This window comes from Pseudorasbora parva, chromosome 16 (genome assembly GCF_024679245.1).
Source record: "Pseudorasbora parva isolate DD20220531a chromosome 16, ASM2467924v1, whole genome shotgun sequence".
In the NCBI taxonomy this organism is placed as follows: Eukaryota; Metazoa; Chordata; class Actinopteri; order Cypriniformes; family Gobionidae; genus Pseudorasbora; species Pseudorasbora parva.
In genome coordinates, this window is record NC_090187.1 from 31,788,435 (window position 1) to 31,808,479 (window position 20,045).

Here is a 20,045-nt window from a genome sequence, read left to right on the forward strand (position 1 = left end):
AATTTAGCCATTTCATATTACTGGGGGGGATTTGTCCCTATCTCAGCTAAGAATGAAAATAATTTCATACAGGCAGAACAACTTATCGCACAGCTACAAGTATAATTTTTTGTTTTAAAGAATAACATGCATATAATTGAATGTGCATTTAGAAAGTAAATCGAGTTTGTTTTAGCCACCTCAATGTGGAAACGACTAAACGTGACTTTAATGTTAACATTTCAGTCAAAACATCTGATAAAGTAACGGCCTTCACTGCCATCTGAACTGAGAAGCGCTGGACACAGGCCTTTCAGATATGTTCTCTCTCTCTCTCTCTCTCTCTCTCTCTCTCTCTCTCTCTCTCTCTCTCTCTCTCTCGCTCTCTCTCTCTCTCTCTCTCTCTGAATGAATATGTGTGCAGGTGCAGAAGTGGTTGGCAGACACTCTTAACAGAGCCTGTGAATGGCTGGCATTGCAACAGTTGCCATGAGAGAGTCAAACAAGATTATTCATGGTCTTATCTCTCCTTGGTCTCCCAACAGCTCACTGTGAAAGTTCTGCTTCAAGCTAAATCCCATGGTAACACTTTAGATTAGGGAACACATATTCACTATTAACTAGGATTTTCCCCCCTTAATAATTATTGCTGATTGATAGCAAGTAATGCAGTTGTAGTGGTTATGTTTAGGTATGGTAGGGTTAAGGGAAATAGAATATGCTCATGCAAAATAAGGCTTTAATATATGCTTTATAAGTACTAATGCACAGGCAATATGCTAGTAATATGCATGCTAATAAGCTACCACTTAATAGTGAATGTGTTCCCTAATCTTAAGTGTCAACAATCACATTTGTTAAAGTTACTGTAGATAATGTATTAACTAATGATCAATATGTTTATAACAGTATTTATTAATCATTGTTAATGTTAATACAACTGTTCATTGTTAACTCAGGTCCAATAAATAATATTAACAGTAACATTTAGATTTTAACAATGTATTAGTAAATGTTGAAATTAACAAATTGATACATGCTTGTTAGTTCTTATTTGTTGTACTGTAAATTGTTACCATTAACTAAAACAAACATTATCACACGATCCTTTGAAATGTCATACATTGTGGGAAGGCTTTCATTTGCTAAGCAACATTAAAGTAAAAATTAACTAAAAATAAATCAGTATTTACTTGCACATTCTTGGTCTTTTTGTGAATGATTCAGCATGGCACATTATTCTAAATAATCTTTAATCCCAAAATAACAGTCAGATTTTCCCCTGAAAAGGCTCATTTTCCACTAATATCACTTAGGCTGCATGTGATATGTTAGCTATTTTTTATACTGAAAAAATAAAATGTATTGGACCAAATGAAATAAAAAATACTCTAATTTGTTATATAATTTTTATATGAACTATATTAATTGTTTACATTTTGATGTAATTTTTCCAAAGACAAAAAAAAATATTATTTATTATAAAGACCATTATACACTTAATCAATATATTTACTTTAGACATAAGCCAAAATGTTACTTAATTTAGGTCAATATAATTTTTTCAATACAATAATATAATGGTAGCCTGACGTGGTCATGAGCGGTGATTATGGGGCGTGTTTCAACCAAACCAGGAAAGACTTCAATTGGATAGACCTACAACCAATCAGAGCAACGAAGCGACGCATAACATTAGTTGTCAAATGTCAACAGAGCTCAACTGCACTGTGTTGCCAAGTCCGTGTTTTTTTCCTCGGGTTGTTTTCTATGTCCGCGGGTTGAAGCAACTATTATGTGATATATAGATCCATTTTAAAATATATAGAATTTTAGCAGGCAACCTTGCCAAAATAACACACATTTTACCCCCCAAACACCATTTTCTTTCCGGAGAACTTTTGCCAGAATGTTCTGCACATCAACAATGTGACGTCAAGCGAAAATACCATTTAAACAAAATAGATGGTTTTCATTCGTTCTAACAGAAAACAACACTTATTTAAACCAGAAACCATGATTTTTATTAGCCAATATAGAAATGCACTCTATTCTGGGACTCTCCTATCAAGTCAACATTTTCCCCATGGACTGTAAAAATATATGTACGTAGTGTCCGTAAAATCACCCGTAGGTTTCTGAAGAGCAGGTTTGAAGCCTCAAAATCGCCCGTTGCCATCTTGGCAGCGAGTCACTGCACGTCACTCCCAGATAACTGAAAATGGGCAAAGAGCGGAACGTGGCTGGAGCTGAGGTGACGTGATGGCTAACAGATTTTTCCTCACTTAATATCTAGTTTCACTCAGAAATGCACATTAGAAAGTACACAGGGTTACGAATGAGGATTCACTTTACATTTAAGAAATGTCTCTTTGGGGCCCCTATAGTGTAAGATCACAGAGATGATGAAGTGCTGAGATACTCAATGCTTCATATAAACACATCCACGTAACCCAGCGGTAACCTCCAACATAAATGCACATGAGTAAAAACAAACACGTGCACAACTTTTTCCCTCTCCTCACGTTTTTAAACACCTGAAGAAAGTTTCTGAGGGTTACATAACGATCTAATAAACCAGCAGACTGATGAACAGAAAACTCAATGTCAAAGAAAGTCTCACACGTTCAATCTAGCACGAGTACATGGAACGAGACAAGAGACAGGAAGACCAATGACTGAATTTGGCCCCCTGCCTTCACTCTATCTGTTCTCAATTACTCCAGACTTCCCAGGACTCTATCCTGGCATAAGGAGGGGACCTTAAGGATGCCCATGTGTGCGTATGGCTTAGTGAGTGTGCGCATGTGTGTTTACAGCCTGTATAAGACTTCCTGTCTGGGGGATAAGTCGGTGCAGCTAAAAATACTCTGCAGTCCTCCTCGCCAGATGTGCTTCACATTATAGCTCCAGCAAAAACATAGTCACACATTTTACTAAAACAGACATAATAGAGACCCTCCTCTCTGTCTGTGTCTCTCCCTTTCTCTCTGTCCATCTGTCTCTCTATTAAGGTCGACAGTAGTTCGGTCAGGCGTGAGTTGGAGATAACATCAGTTACTTTTCCCTGGCTGCTATTCCTGAGCTTCTTTTCCATCGCTGATTCATGTATGTGTTCCACTTGAACACGTGTGTGCGTGTTTAGTCATTTAATAAAAATAATTAATCTTATGACTTGTATGTAAAGAAAAACTTCCAAATTTTTTCACCAAGGATGCATTTATTTGATCAAAAATACTGAATACTGAAACATACTGAAATATTATTAACATTTAAAATAACAATTTTCTATTTAAATATATATTTTAAAATGTAATTTTCAGCAATATTACTCCAGTCTTCAGAGTCACATGATCCTTCAGAAATCATTCTAATATGCTTATTTGGTGTATATATATATATATATATATATATATATATATATATATATATATATATATATATATATATATATACCCTCTGTTTACTTTTACCTGTTTTTTATCTTTCAGTTTTTTCAATGTCAACTCTCTTTTCATCAGGATGTAGAACATAGTGTTCTGTTCTTTTAATACTTCATATTGTTATATTCTTTCCATTCATCTGTGTTTGGCTTTAATGGATTATGTAAGCTTCTAAATGCACACCAGCTTTGCTCTGAAAAATATTTGTGGTAAAGACTGTCATAAGAGGCATTCAATGATGTAAAATGAGTGCTTGCTTTTACTAAAGACAAAGAATGAAGGGCAGAAGTTGGATTTAACATCTGTTGGTTCTTCATTTTGTCCAACGTTACAGTGTTTAGCGGGCTTGAAAAATAATATCATCATGGTAGTTTGATATATTCCATGCATGGTACTGAATGATTACAATTTTCATGTACATATGATACATGTCAATAAAACTAAACATCTCATATGTCTAAAAATCAAGGTAATGGCACACCCAAAAACAAAAATCCATAGTAAGTCTTGAACTGTGTTGCCATAGTATGTGGCCAAAGAAAAAAGGGTGGTTTCATGTGACCATGTCCAAAAAAACCATAGCACTTTTTGTTACTTAATAATTGTGGCAAACTGCGACTTTAAATCCATATCCTTACTGTTAATATGTATGTACAGAGCAATGTTTTGTTATATATATTATATTCAAAGGGTGAATCTACAGTGGGGCAAAAACAGTTGGTATTTAGTCAGCCACCAATTGTGCAAGTTCTTCCACTTAAAAAGATGAGAGAGGCCTGTAATTTTCATCATAGGTAAGCTTCAATTATGAGAGACAGAATTAGATTTTTTTTTTTTTTGTGGAAAATTAGAAAATAATTTATTTGCAAATTATGGTGGAAAAGAATTATTTGGTCAATAACAAAAGTTGATCTCAATACTTTGTTATATACTCTTTGTGTGCAATTAAAGTGGGCAAACGTATTCTGTAAGTCCCCACAAGGTTTTTACACACTGTTGCTGGTAGTTTGGCCCATTCCTCCATGCAGATCTCCTCTAGAGCAGTGATGTTTTGGGGCTGTCACTGGGCAATATGGATTTTCAACTCCCTCCAAAGATTTTCTTTGGGGTTGAGATGTGGAGACTGGCTAGGCCACTCCAGGACCTTGAAATGCTTTTTACGAAGCCCCTCCATCTTTGCCCGGGCAGTGTGTTTGGGAACATTTTCATGCTGAAACTCAGCCGAGTTTCATCTTCAATGCCCTTGCTGATGGAAGGAGGTTTTTACTCAAAATCTCACGATACATGGCCCCATTCATTCTTTCCTTTACACGGATCAGTCGTCCTGGTCCCTTTGTAGAAAAACAGCCCCAAAACCATGCTATTTCCACCCCCATGCTTAACAGTAGGTATGGTGCAACTCAGCATTCTTTCTCCCCCAAACAAGACAAGTCGAGTTTTTGCCAAACATCTGACCATATGACATTCTCACAATCCTCTTCTGGATCATCCAAATGCTCTCTAGTAAACTTCAGATGGGCCCAGACATGTACTGGCTTAAGCAGGGGGACACGTCTGGCACAGGAGGATTTGAGTCTCTGGCGGCGTAGTGTGTTACTGATGGTAGCCTTTGTTACTTTGGTCCCAGCTCTCTGTAGGTCATTCACTAGGTCCCCCCGTGTGGTTCTGCTCACCGCTTTTGCTCACCGTTCTTGTGATCATTTTGACCCCACGGGGTGAGATCTTGCACAGAGCCCCAGATCTGGGGAGATTATCAGTGGTCTTGTATGTCTACCATTTTCTAATAATTGCTCCCAAAGTTGATTTCTTCACACCAAGCTGCATATCTACTGCATATTCAGTCTTCCCAGCTTGGTGCAGGTCTACAATTTTGTTTCTGGTGTCCTTTGACAGCTCTTTGGTCTCTGTCATAGTGAAGTTTGGAGTCTGACTGTTTGAGGTTTTGGACAGGTGGTTTTTATACTGATAACGAGTTCAAACAGGTGCCATTAATACTGGTAACGAGTGGAGGACAGAGGAGCCTCTTAAACAAGAAGTTACAGGTATGTGAAAGCCAGAAATCTTGCTTTTTTGTAGGTGACCAAATACGTATTTTCCGCCAAAATTTGCAAATGAATTCTTTAAAAATCCGACTGTGATTTTCTGGATTTTTTTCTCATTCTGTCTCTCATAGTTGAACTGTCTCTATGATGAAAATTATAGGCCTCTCTCATCTTTTTCAGTGGGAGAACGTGTGCCACATTTTGTGGCTGACTAAATACTTTTTTGCCCCACTGTACATATCATCAGTATAAAATAACAAACACATTTAAGAAAAGATAATGACCACATATGAACAAATTTTAAGTGCTTAATAAAACACTTATGAGTTGTTTAGTGACCCACAGACCTGATAAAAAGGTGAGTTAATAGAAAAGGGTGAAATGTAGCATGTGTGAATCTGACGGTATAATCTCCAGTGCCAAGTAAGGCAAATTCTTGCCCATGCCCCACACTCCAGATGGCTGGCACGGATACATGCCATCTGCCAGTCCAGAGCTGAAGGGAAGATTAGCAGCCCACTGCATCCCACTGACACACACTCACACTAACATGCACAAACTCAGTCTGTGTGTCAGAACAAGGTAAAGAGGATTACACATTTCTGCCTCGCCACTGCAAGCCGGGGGAAATCGCTTCCAAGCTTCTTGCTTGTATAGACATACACACTCATACAGTATATATACGGTGAGAAGAGCCTGTCATCAGCATGGATGGAAAACACACAAATATAGACCCAAGAGCCATCATTAAAACACACCTCACTCCAATCCCATGATAGAGAGGTTTGTGACCATCTCCCATTGTGCATCTCTCACAACATAAGAAATTACCCACAGGACTAACTATACACTTACACAACTAAATCACTATGGGATGGTGCAATGCCGAGTGCAAGCATATAAACACATGCGACTTAGATGTGCCAATAAAGAACTAGATGAACAAAGCATGTATCATTTGACTTGTGTTCCAGTAAACATCCCTCTTCCAGCGTTCATCACTGCAAATGAATGTAAGCAAATGCAGCTATTCTTAGAGGCCAGACATCCAAATGCAAGTCAAACACAGACATCAAACACTTCCACGCCAGTCTAACACGTGCTCTAATAGACTGCCCACATCTGCTCTATAAAAAACACTGACCATGACGCCATGACTATAAAGATCACAAACAAGCCAGACTGCTGGACTCCTTTTGTAATCAAAGGCAGGGAGTCATAATAGAAGAGAAAGGTATGAGAGAGAGAGAGAGAGAGAGAGAGAGAGAGAGAGAGAGAGAGAGAGAGAGAGAGAGAGAGAGAGAGAGAGAGAGAGAGAGAGAGAGAGAGAGAGAGAGAGAGAGAGAGAGAGAGAGAGAGAGAGAGAGAGAGAGAGAGAGAGAGAGAGAGAGAGAGTATGTTATTTCCTTCCATATTGGTGTTCCTTGTATTGGCATTCACAAGCCTAAAAACACTCAACATAAACTGACCTTTTCTTGAGTAATACTTCAAGGCGTGTATGAAACAATTCTCTCCACCGAGTTGAAAGGTGATGAGACCTCGATACCCTCCTAAAAAATGTAGCATTGCTAAGGTATGTTTTACATGCTGAGACCAGCATGGGATGCTTGCTTGTTGGTGGTGGACCAGCAAACCAGCTCAGTTTTGCTTGAGAACACTATGGCTATGCTAGTCCACTAGCTTGACAAGCACTATACCAGCTCTAACTAACATAAACCAGCCTGGACCAACATGGAATTCATGTTGTTTTTTTATCTGGAATTTTCTGCAGGGTAGTGGTCAAAACAGACATCCAGGCAATCATGAAGATACATTTGAAAGGTGAACTGGTAACACTGTACAATAAGCTTAGAAATCTGTTAATGTTCATGACTTTGTATTCAAAAAAGAAAAGAAAAGAAAAATCACAGTATTTATTACATTGCTACGTTTACTGTTGCATATAGGCTACTAACATTTAAGGTTGTAAGTTATCATTAACACTAATGTATTCAAAATAAATATGAATTAACAATGAACAATAGTATGTTTATATTTATAATATAATTTAATGTAATGTATAATATACATATAATTATAAAATATTGTAAATATTATATAAATTATATTAAATTTTGTGCTGTCAATCGATTAATCGCGATTAATTACATCCAAAATAAAAGTTTGTCTTTACATAATATACGTGTGTATATTTATATACAATGTAATTGTATCTCTATCTATCTATCTATCTATCTATCTATCTATCTATCTATCTATCTATCTATCTATCTATCTATCTATCTATCTATCTATCTATCTATCTATCTATCTATCTATCTATCTATCTATCTATCTATCTATCTATCTATCTATCTATCTATCTATCTATCTATCTATCACATGTATATGTGTATGTATTTAAATATAAATAATAGTTATACACAGAAAACATACATATTATGTAGCCAATTTTTTTTTTGGATGCGATTAATCACGATTAATCGATTGAAAGCACAAAATATAATATAATTAATATAATATTTACAATATTTTAAAATTATATTTATATTATTATAGATGATATTAAATTATATTATAATTATAAATATGAACATACTATTGTTCATTGTTAGTTCAGGATACCTGCATTAACAAAATGAACCTTACTGCAAAGTGATGTGAATCACTTTTATTCAAACGCTTTACATGTTCAGGTCATTGAAAGGCTGTGGTTGTTAGTTAATATGACTCTCCGGACTGTGTGTGATTATGGGACTGCTAACTGGGGTGATGGGGGGAAGAAAGTATGTCACTGGAAGTCAGAGAGACGAGAATCCTCTGATGTCAGTGTTTTAGTGAGATCTCCAGCTGTGCCAGTGCCCCCAGCCTGTCCCTAATTCAAAGAGAACGCATGACTACTGTTGCTGACACTTAATACCATGGATTATATACTGCCCTCTCATTGGTGTAGAGTGGATAACATTTCAGTGTGGCGTTACTGGAATCCAAAAAAATAAATAAAAAATTTACTAAAAAATAATTAAGTAAAGGTAAAGAGCTTGTAATAAATGATTTCCTTTGAAAATATTGCAAAAATCCTTTGATACATTATAGTGTATAGTGCATCTTTTATGTCAATGCAAAGTCATAAATGACCAGACAAGGTCAGAGGTGAAAACGCTCCAGTGACAGCTATCTACTAAAAGTATTGACAGTTCACTGAACTAATTTATGCCAGTGCTGTATGTTAGAGGTCCAGTGCAGAACAAAGCTCTCCCGCAGGACAAATGGAATCAATCTGGTTCACTGGCATCTGGTAATGATCTGAACTGGGCAGAAGGGTGAAGGTGGATAGGCTTGCATTTGCCTTTACTAGACTGAAACTAAATCAAATGTGATATAGTTTGTCTCCATAGACTCTAATCTATAGCCTATAGTCTTTATTTTAATTTCTTATCACAGCGAGAGTGCCATTCTTAACCAGCTACTTTAACTGTAGGAGTTGGATAAAAAAAAAAATATATATATATATATAATTATAATATATATATTCTCTGGACAAAACATATGCTTAAAAATATGCTAAATATACAGGTATGTGGCTTAAGAAATATGCTTTTTTTGATTCATATTTTGTTCAAACCTTAAAATGCCAAAATGTAAACTACTACAAAATGTACTGTTTTATTAACTTATTTATTTATTTTTATAAAATGTAATATTTGTCAAACGATTAATCGTGATTAAACGTATATCCAAAATATCCAAAAAGTTTGTTTTCACATAATATATGTGTGTGTGTACTGTGTATACTTATGTATATATAATACACACACATGCATGTATATATTTAAGAAAAACGTGTTATATTTATATATAAAATGTTTATATATATAATATATATAAATATATTTCCCAAGTTCACTTATAAGCCTGTCTAACCCCAAACCAAATTTATCAATCCTAAATCATAATCCAATGTGTAAAATAAACTATTACATGATAATTTCTCTCCCACACTAAGCAGATATTTTAAACAAGAGCTTTTATCTCTGTCTGGTCTCTGAAAGGTAGTGCTGTAACCTTGCAGATTTTGGTAGCCTATAGCAACCGTCCCTTTTGTCCATTGTAGTCGGTGAAACACACCAATACACACAAACCCATGCACACTACATGGGATATAAAGATCCAGTGCATTCAGTGCTTGTGTACATATGGTGCAATTTACAAGACAGATACAAATGAGTAATTCAGCTCTAGGCCGACAGCTACGCCTGACCCACATCCTTTAACTGTGTTGATGAAAACTAGATTTGTTTGGCCTTGTCTGGTCCCTGCAGGCAGAAACTAAAGGGTTTTAATGGCACAGGAAGGATTCAGTTTCAGAGATCCAATAGCAGCGAAGCTAGAAACAGAATTAAACTATAATGAAATATGACTCTCAAGCCATTTCCTAGTTATCAAAACAAACCCAAAGTGACCTTTCTGCTGTATTCATATTTAAGAATGACTACTAGAGCTCCACGATTAATTGAAATTAAAACAAAATCACAATATGCCTTAGTGCAATTATCAAATCACAAAGGCTGCATGTTTCAGAGCGAAGCGCAGCACTGTGTTCTTACACGTGAGCATCTCGTGATCTGGTGTTTTCAGTGTCTCAGAACAGCTTGGTTTTTCAATAAATGCTGTTTTACACAAATCTCTGCATCTGATCTGAGTTTGGGTCACTCTAATGAGCATTTGGAAATGCAACATGCGCCAACCTGCATTTAAAAAAAAAAAAAATGTAAAGGAATAGTTCACCCAAAAATGAAAATGAACAAAATCTGGCCCGTTGACGGAAGCCAGTGATCATGGTTCATTATGTTTTAAAAATTATATTTTTCTTACAAAAACCCATCGCTTCACTTCAGAAGGCATTTATTAACTCACTGGAGTCCTATGGGTTACTTTTATGATAGATGGATCGATGAGCTTTTTCAAAACAAGATCCAGGAAATTATTTATCATAACTCTGATTGTGTTTGGCTGAAAGAAGAAAGTCATAAACACCTAGGATGGATTAAGAGTAAGTAAATTATGGGACAATTTTCATTTTTGGGTGAACTATTGTCATGGTGGTTTTGGTTCACAATCATTGATTTTCATGTCTTTCAGTTTGTAATATTCACAGCCATGGTTCCTGTTTTATATATAATTCCCTTGTCCTCGTGTGATCGTGTCACATGCTTCCCCAGTCAGATGTGTTATGAGGCTTGTTCGACTTGTTTGTCACTATGACGTATGGCATCAAAGTACCGACGAGAGTGTTTTGAGAGCAGCCGGCTGGTTCATTCTGCACAGCTTCTCCAGCGCGGCTGCACGGGCTCTGATGATGTCACAGATTGGCCGGATTCACAGCATGACAACGATCATGAGTGTTTCGTGTTTATTCGGACCCCTTCAGTTGCACTAATGCTCACAAATCTGTATTTTTGTATAAGTAACTGCTCTTTTCACGTAGTCGCGATGTTACATTGTGTCATGTTTATTAAAATAAAACTGCAAAAATGTAGACCACACTTCATGGGTATTTGAATATCATGGCTTATATTGAATTTTATTCCTGTCCAAACAGACGATGTATTAAAGGGACACACCGACCTTTTGGGACTTTAGCTTATTCACCGTATCCCCCAGAGTTAGATAAGTCCATACATACCATTTTTATCTCTGTGTGTGCCATAACTCTGTCTGACACCCCGACTGCTAGCCTAGCTTAGCACAAAGACTGGAGGTGAAAGGCTCCATCTAGCCTACTGCTCAATAAGTGACAAAATAATTCCAACATTTTCCTATTTACATGTTGTGATGTGTAAATGGACTGCATTTATATAGCGCTCTTATCCAAAGCATTTTACATTTTTGCCTCACATTCACCCATTCATACACCGACGGCGATGTCAGCCATGTAAGGCGCCATCCAGCTCGTCGGGAACAGCTGGGGTTAGGTGTCTTGCTCATGGACACTTCGACACTTGGTCAGGTGGAACCGGGGATTGAACCACCAACCTTCTGGTTTGTAGACAACCTACATGAACCACTGAGCCACTGCCACCCCGGTGTGTATAGTTACATCGTGTACTAAGGCCGACGAAAAAAGAAAAGTTGTTATTTTCTAGACCGATATGGCTATGAACTATACTCTCATTCCTGCGTAATAATCAAGGAACTTTGGTGCCGTGTGCAGCGGTGCAATGATATTGCCCAGTGCCTGAAAATAGTCCCCAGTTGTATGTGTCACGTTTTTGTAAATAAACTGCACATAGGTTCTCACAGCAACTTGCCTCAGTGGACTTTTGTGACAGCTATTCCTTTAATAGACACATTAATATATAATCACAACATTTTGGCCAGATTGTGCAGCCCTACAAACAAATTTAAATCGCAATTCGTGCAATTGTGCACTTCCAACTTCCTTCCAATGGCGTATTCTGGAATGTAATTGTGCCATCTGACTATGCAAAAGTTTGTAATAGTCTCCTAAAACACCATCAACAACCTTCTGCAATCCAAAAATGTTGATCATTGTGACTTTTTTACTGAAAAATGTACCTCTCGTGTTGGTTGCCATGTCTGCCACCTTCTGAAAAGTATCAAGGAACGCAGAAGCCGCCAAAACTGTGGTTCTGTGAAGGGAGTAAACAGCAAAACATTTATAGTCATCAGCACCAGTGCTGATTAAGAACAGCAGGCAGACCTGTTGAAAAACAATCTGATTCACTTCTTGAGAATGCAGATTAAGTCCCGAATGGAGGGCTTGATGTGGACTTGCGATCTCATGGCCTTTGCTCGTGTGACTTCATGAGACCTCAGGGTGTACCATATGTCATTTTATGATTCAAAAGGTTGCTCACGTGGGCTATTTTTCGATTTTTAGTCGATTCCACACTGGTGTGGACTATTACTCAGAGCAGTGCCATGTCAGGTATGGAAGTGAGGCTTTATGTGATAGACTTACATGATTTTCAGTGGCATCCACTGTATAAAGCTGTATAAAGCTCCAAGAACACTAATAACTTTCCAGAGCTCAAATTTTCTGGGGTTTTTTTGTCTACTGAGATTTCTCAGAAAGATATTTTTGCTGTGTTTTGTCAGAATCCTACATCCTAAAACACATTAAGTAACAGTACAATCCACTGAAAAGATGTCTATCCCTCACATCCTTGCTTTAATTTCTGTTAAAAATTAAAGATGGTGACCCAGTGAATAAGGTCTATAAGGTGAGCATCGAAATCTCCAAAAAGATCAAAGAAATAATGAATAAAAAGGACACCTGATGTGTTAAATTACCTTAGTTGTGAATGTAGTTTCGTGGCCTTTGCAATGAAGTCTTCCCACACTGGGTAAGAGTACTACAGGAAGGAAGAGATACATATAAGAGAGTTAGTAAGGTCATAAACCTCAAAACCAAACTGCACACACACCGGTACCCCAACACAGACACATTCAGAACCTCATGTACCATAAAGAGAGAGCAACACACTTCAGATGAAGACCAGATGTCTTGTTGAATACAAACAGTTATGACACTATTCCATCTGTTTTAGAAGAACATTCTCGTCAGAAACACTAGCTAAATTTCGTCCAGGTGTGCTGACCCTGTCAGTCATCATACCTTATGGTGTATAAAAACCAGCATATGTTGTTCCCCAATATAGGAGTCTGGTATCCTCACAATAGGTTTCCTAAAGGGATAGTTCACCAAAAATGAAAATAACTTTCTCACTTTTTTGCTGTTCCAAACCTTTAAGTCTTACTTACTTCTTTAAAGGAAGTGTATGTAAGATTGTGGCCAAAACTTGTACTGCAATCACTTTCAAATGACTGTAGAGAGGTGTATCAACCCCTCCCCCTCCCCCCGACTCGAGGTTGCCAGATAGGCTGCAGGATCAGCAGGAACGTTTGTAGCTGCAGCTGTGGTAACTAGAGCCGATCTGATAACCCGGATGCTGAAACACTACTGACTTTGTGATTGGTAGATCGGTGGACTGGAGGGTGGAGCTTCAGGCCAACACACAACATGACAACATCAACATCAGTTGAGGGCTGCAACAACAACTCTTAAATGACAATATCCTGGCCAGACTACTGTTGTCAGTGATATAAGTATTTGAAATTAACATGATTTCTTAATGTCTAGTGAAATAGCAGGGCCATTTTATGATTCATTGAAATACATTTCTTACATATAGCTCCTTTAAAACATAAAAGAGGTTATTTTGAAAAACGTCTTTGAAAAAAGTTGCAACCGTGGTTGCACCAAGACCGTTGCAACAAGCCATTGCAATCAATGGGCACCAAAACCACCAACAATACAGGTTTGGGGCGACATGAGGGATAGTAAATGATGACAGAATTTTAATTCCTGTGTAAAATATCCCTTTAATTAGCTTAACTAGCAACACTGGTAAACAACAGTAAAACTGTAAACGAATGAATACGATTTTTTAATTATTAGTTTTTTTTATAATTATTATTTTCACAATCCAAGGTGCATCTTTTATACAAACCAAATTAAAAATCATCAAAGGCCTCAGGCTTTCACACTGGAGCCTGTCTGTCTTTAATAGACTGACATTTTTGAGACAGGAAAGTAGAATCATTTTAAAACTGTGCTGACAGCTCTTGTTAGGAAACTGGAGAGGTTGGGATAAGGTTGTTTTGCATGGTCTCTGTATCTGTCTGAAAATCCTCTTGCCTCTATAGACATTTGTGTTAAAAACTGGTCAAAAACCGCAAATTCTGGCATCGGGTTCGCTGACAGAACCACTAAATATGGAAAGACACTAGCCATAGAATACCTGAGATATCCACTGTAAGCCGTGGTTTCTTATTATTTCTTTTAAAAATTAAAGCTAGGGAGTTGTTTGTTGATGTTGGAAGCTAGGTTTTCTTGTGTTTTGAAAGAAAACTTCATTTTGCTCCGCTGCCCACTGTGCACCTAAAATTACATCCTGAGTTACACACAATCTGCACTACCATACACACTTGGTAAGTTTCAAAAGAAATCTCATATGCTCACCTAAGGCTGCATTTATTTGATCAAACAAACAGTAAAACAACAATATTGAGAAATAATATTACAATAAATAAAAAAACAAATTTTACAGTCCTGTTCCCCATGTACATTCTATTATAGTTATCACAAAACCTACCCCTAATCCTAACCTTAACCCATGCAGTTACCTAATATTAACTAGTACTTTTTTAAGTGCACTGTAAGTACATGTAAGTGCACGTACTTTAAAATACTGTGCAACTCATGTAATGCAAAGCTTAATTTTCCGCATCATTTCTCAAGTCTTCAGTATCACATGATCCTTCAGAAATCATTCTAATACGCTGATTTGATGCTCACCATTTCTTAATATTATTACAAAGTTCAATAAAATAATATTTATTTAAAACCAATTCAAGTCAACTTTATTTATATAGCGCTTTTACAATGACGACTGTTTCAAAGCAGCTTCAGTGTTAAACAGGAAAATATTGCAACAAAATTTGATTCGGCTGTACAGTCGTTCTGGAGAAAATGGTGATGTTATCAGCTCATTTCAGTTCATCATATAGCGACAATATGGGCAGATCAGTGATATAGTTGATACAGTTAATTTAGTAATTCATTTTATTTGGATATTTAGTTGAAAACTTAGATTTTTTTTAGAAATTTTAGTGTCCCCAACTGAGCAAGCCAAGCCAAAGGTGACAGTGGAAAGGAACCAAAACTCAAAACTAAACATTGGGAGAAACCAGGCTCAGTCGGGGTGCCAGGTGTTCTCTGGCCTATTAATAAACAGTGTATGATTATTATTCTGGCAAACTTACAGGTCAGAAATCACATTAGATTGGAATATTTAAACGTTCGAGCCGAGGTATCACACAAGAGACGGGTTTATTGACATGACGATTACACAAAAATATGAATATTTGAAGGATCGGAGTATCAATTCAGGAACTCGGTAATAGTTAGAAACTATAAAATGGGAATTTCCTAATAAAACGTTAAAATATCAATGTCTTGCTCTTTTTTGATGAAAGAAGAAAAGAAATTTCCTAAGCTCCATGCAAGTGTTTGTGGCCTATCTTGTTAAATAATGCGATATTCGATATGCGATACGATATTGCAATTAGTGTGTAAAATCTATTTAAATTATATTATAAAAATTATTTAAAAACTGAGAATGAAAACATTTGTGTTTCACATTCTTTCTGGGAAAAGAAAGCATCGCTACAACTTCTAAAAGTGACCAGCAATGTTTTAGCAAGCATTTATGTCCCAAATCGTTCACGTTTCAGTGCGTGTGTATGTGTCAGACAGCGTGAGACTCCAAGTTATTGTTTTTCGCAAATTATTGCGTTTAATAACTCTTGTTAATGTCAAACAAGTCCCATAAGTAACAGTCGTGTGCCCAGTCTATTCTCTGCTCTATGCGTCGAACCAAAACGTACACTTTTCACAATGTTGATGTAGCCTATTAAAATTATTCAGATATTGCGTGACGTTGTGAAATGCATATTGCGATTATGTACAGTTGCTATATTTTGATAATTTCAATATATTGCACAGCCCTAAACTAAACTTAAAGGTGCACTATGCAACTTTCTGTCCACTAGAAGACGCCTATTCTAAACAAAGGCGTAGTTTGATGACACCAAGTGTGAGCGTAGTATCTTGGGACGTGGTCTTCACCTCACAGCCGGTGGAAAATAGGACTCGGGCAGAAATCATGTTCATGGATGCGGTTATTAACATTACTGTAGTGTAAAGCAGAGAAGGACCGAGTGTTGTGGAGCTGAGCACGGCCGCTGGAGCGATTGTTATACAAAATATACGGCTCACGACCACCGGGACATTTATTATGATGGAACGGGAGTACGGAACACAGTCGCCGGGCGCGCACACTTCCGCTTTTACTCTGTGCGTTCCCTCTGCGCTGCTGGGACATGTTCACACTGCTAAGAGAAAAGTGTTTCTGCAGAATAAAACCGAGGGTAACGCAGATATGAAGCGATTAACAGGCGACTCACTCAAACACTATGCTGAAACGTCCCGGTCCTCAGTTAAAATAGCAATTTTCTCACAATTTACAAATAGTTGGAAACATTTGGGATATACTCAACTGAACAAAATATATAACACTGGCCTAGTGGTTTTTGGATATTTTACTGCAAAAATACTACATAGTGCACCTTAATGATGTTATTTATGGTCAATTTTTCATATCAACCTTTGAGTTTATCTGTATTCATGGAAGATGTCACAGTCACAACCCAAAAAGCTAAAAACAAACAAACACCAAAATGTTGGAACATCTTGAAAAATGAAGACAGAATATATATATATATATATTAGGGCCGGGACTTTAACGCGTTAATTAAGATTAATTAATTACGTGACTTTAATGCGTTAATTAATTACGCAAAAAAAAAAAAAATTAACCACACTTATTTTTGCACCGCGGAACATTTTTCAAAGAATGAGTTTCGAAGGACCGATTATACTGGAACACCAACAAGCGCTCCGGAGTCACGACAACAACAAACCAGTGAACATGAACGGAGAAGCTGATGAGACTGCTTTGTTTGGCCCCGTGGATGGGAAATTTTTGTTTTAAAAAACGAAAGAATGGAAGCGTCGTCAAGAGCATGGTTGTGTGCAAGCTATACAACAAGGAATTTGCGTATCACCGCAGCACATTGAGCCTCAAATATGCTTTTGCTAAACTTAATGGCAAACATTGCGGTGGTCTGCTGGACTGAAATAAATAAACAATAAAAATTACTTCTCATTGTTCTCAGGTCAAATATTTATATGCAATTAAAATGCGATTAATTTCGATTAATTAATTACAAAGCCTCTAATTAATTAGATTAATTTCTTTAATCGAGTCCCGGCCTAAAAGTTAGTTTAAGATCAGCTAAGAGTTAAGAGTAGCCTAACAGTCTACTAAAAGATCAGCTAGGTAATTATATATAAATATATATATATATATATATATATATATATATATATATATATATATATATATATATATATATATATATATATATATATATATATATATATATATATATATATATATATATATATATACACCTACTCTTTAGGTGCACAGTGGGCAGAGTTAGTTGTTACGGTTCAGGTTGGGGTAATTGGAATAAGATGACATGTAGTTGCAAATTTAGAATGTCTTGGGAGCATCAAAATAAATTGATAGCAGATATTAAGCAGACAGTCTATACTCTAATGAGAGCTAGTTGACATGGGTGCAAAATTACTTATAGTTAGTAGTAGAAAGTCTAAAAAACATCAAAATAAAGTGTGAGTAGGAAATGTGTTTAACTGAAATGTGAAAAGAGTCTGTTTTTTTGTTTTCATTTCATTTTATGCTAACAAAAATAGCTGTCATAAACCTTTGGCCACAGCTGTAAACTGTTTTATAGCCCTCGGACTGCCAAGTGAAATCACTGAGTAGAGAAATGCTACAATATGCAAATTTTTGAAGAGTAGTTTGCCCTACCTACTAGTACACACATCATCTATGACATTACAACACGGCGCTGCACCCTCTTTACAACTGCTGATATACTGCAAGTCAAACAAGCTGAACGTTGCCAGGGTTGGGCCTATGCCAAGTCTGGAGCCGTTCTCACTATATGAACTCCAGATCTGGCATCTGGCCACTGAACTTCACTCAAACGCCAACTTTCAGCAAAAACATTCACTACTGGAGCCGCATGAGAACATGGAAACCATTTATGGAACAGTACGTACAACCGCAGGGTTCTGCTTCAGCAACGCAACAGGCTGGAAAGCAGTCCAAAAAAAAAAAAAAGTGCAAATAGCTGTAGGAAAAGGAGATCATATCTGAGTCTGAGAGATGGCCACGAGAGGTTTCAATGTTGGAGGGGAACAGATTAAATTAAGTTTATTTACACAAATGTGCAAAGACCTTGGATCTTTCAACAACATTTTGAACTATATTTTTGTGTGTGATTTAAATGACATCAGACGTTTCACACAATAACATAAGATTTGGTCTTCATTCATTTTTCTTCTATATCTAAAATATCTAAATTAATTACTCCACAAATGTTGCATGGTTAGAATGAGTTTCTATATTAAAAACCTTTATCTTTAACAAAAATAAATACAAGCTTTCCTAAATGTATGAATGTCAATATTCTACACACTGATTACATACAAAAATATGTATAAAAGCTGTTCTTGATTGTTTTTACAACACTAAATATCACAACAAGGCTCTGAGCAAGTGAGATTTTAGCTGAGCTCCACATTTAAACTCACTGATGCATTATATCTCTTTATGAGCCACGCATAATCCCTGCACATTAATAGTGCTTTCAGAAATCATCAATATGATACAGGGTCAATCTGAGAGATTCTGACTTGAGTTCAAAATACTGGTAAATGTATTTTGGTCATTGGACAACTAACAGCTAGGCAGACTTTTAGTGCATAATTTTCAAATCTGTAAATGGTGAGTATCTCAAGTAAAATTAATTGGGTTAAAATGGGATTATATGACGTCAAATTGAAACATATGAGCCTCTCTAAATATGCAACATAGTGCACACAGTAAAACACTTGACTATCAAAACAATTTTACATTTTTGTTCAAGCCTGGAAAAGTGGGTGGTGCCCATGCTTCATATAAAACCCCTATTTTTGCTGAAAAATAATTTCTTAAGAATTGTTATAATTTCTAACTAAGCTCCAAACTAGACCTATATTCTGAGGGGGAAACAATTATCTCTCGTTTACGTCTTTTACGTGGGCCTATTATTTGTATTCACCTCGAATAAAACGCACAAAAATGTGTTTTCACATTTAAAAGGTTCTACAGACATCTACAAAAGGGTTCAATTCTCATTTCACAACAAAGCCCTCCATGCCGAGACCCCATGTCATTAATCACAGCATCAGTGGTGCAGGCAGCTAGACCCCTAATCAAAACAAAGGCAGTAAAACACAACCATCTTTTTTTGCTAAATATCTGCATCAATAAAAAAGTGCTGGTACCTTCATATCATTGACGATCGCCTGAAACAATCCACCCAGAGCGCCGCACTCCTTCTCCACACTCTCCATCATGTCACCAAGCCCTGATTGTTATTATGCGCTCAGTGAATGAACAGAATAGATTAAATGTTCTGCTCCAAATAAGCTGATTTCTTCTTCAGGGATTGAGATGAAAGTGTTCCATCACACCCTAATACAGACCTCTTGTTGCTTCGGATGCAAATGTGAGCAACATGCAGCAGATGTCGGCAAAAAGGAAACAACAATTGAGGCTGTCGGGTGGCTCGGTGCCCGTTATCCAGGGAATGATGGCTGGGGTCAAAAGATCTGATTCTCCCCTCCCAGCCCCCGGTCTAGGATACAGATGACGACTGGGGTATCATACTAACAATCTGTGCTGTCAGATCCGCGTGGACGAGAGGTTTCGGCTTAAACACTGACGTTGTACCAGCGATTTTAGGATGAAAGAATGAGTCGAGTGATGCAGCGAAAGACGGACGTGATATTCGA

The 20,045-nt window shown here is 36.9% G+C and overlaps 1 protein-coding gene across 4 annotated transcripts in view; it reads right to left on the reverse strand.

Annotated features, from left to right (window-relative positions):
• Positions 1-20,045, reverse strand: part of mtss1la (MTSS I-BAR domain containing 2a) — a 38,341-nt gene extending 18,296 nt beyond the window's left edge. For all 4 annotated transcript variants that reach the window (XM_067420276.1, XM_067420275.1, XM_067420274.1 and 1 more), the window contains exons 1-3: positions 19,536-20,045; positions 12,782-12,843; positions 12,044-12,117 (exon numbers count right to left, since the gene is read on the reverse strand). In XM_067420276.1, coding sequence (XP_067276377.1) covers positions 12,044-12,117; positions 12,782-12,843; positions 19,536-19,607 — 208 coding nt within the window. In that variant the 5' untranslated portion in view covers positions 19,608-20,045. The remainder of the gene's footprint in view (positions 1-12,043; positions 12,118-12,781; positions 12,844-19,535) is intronic.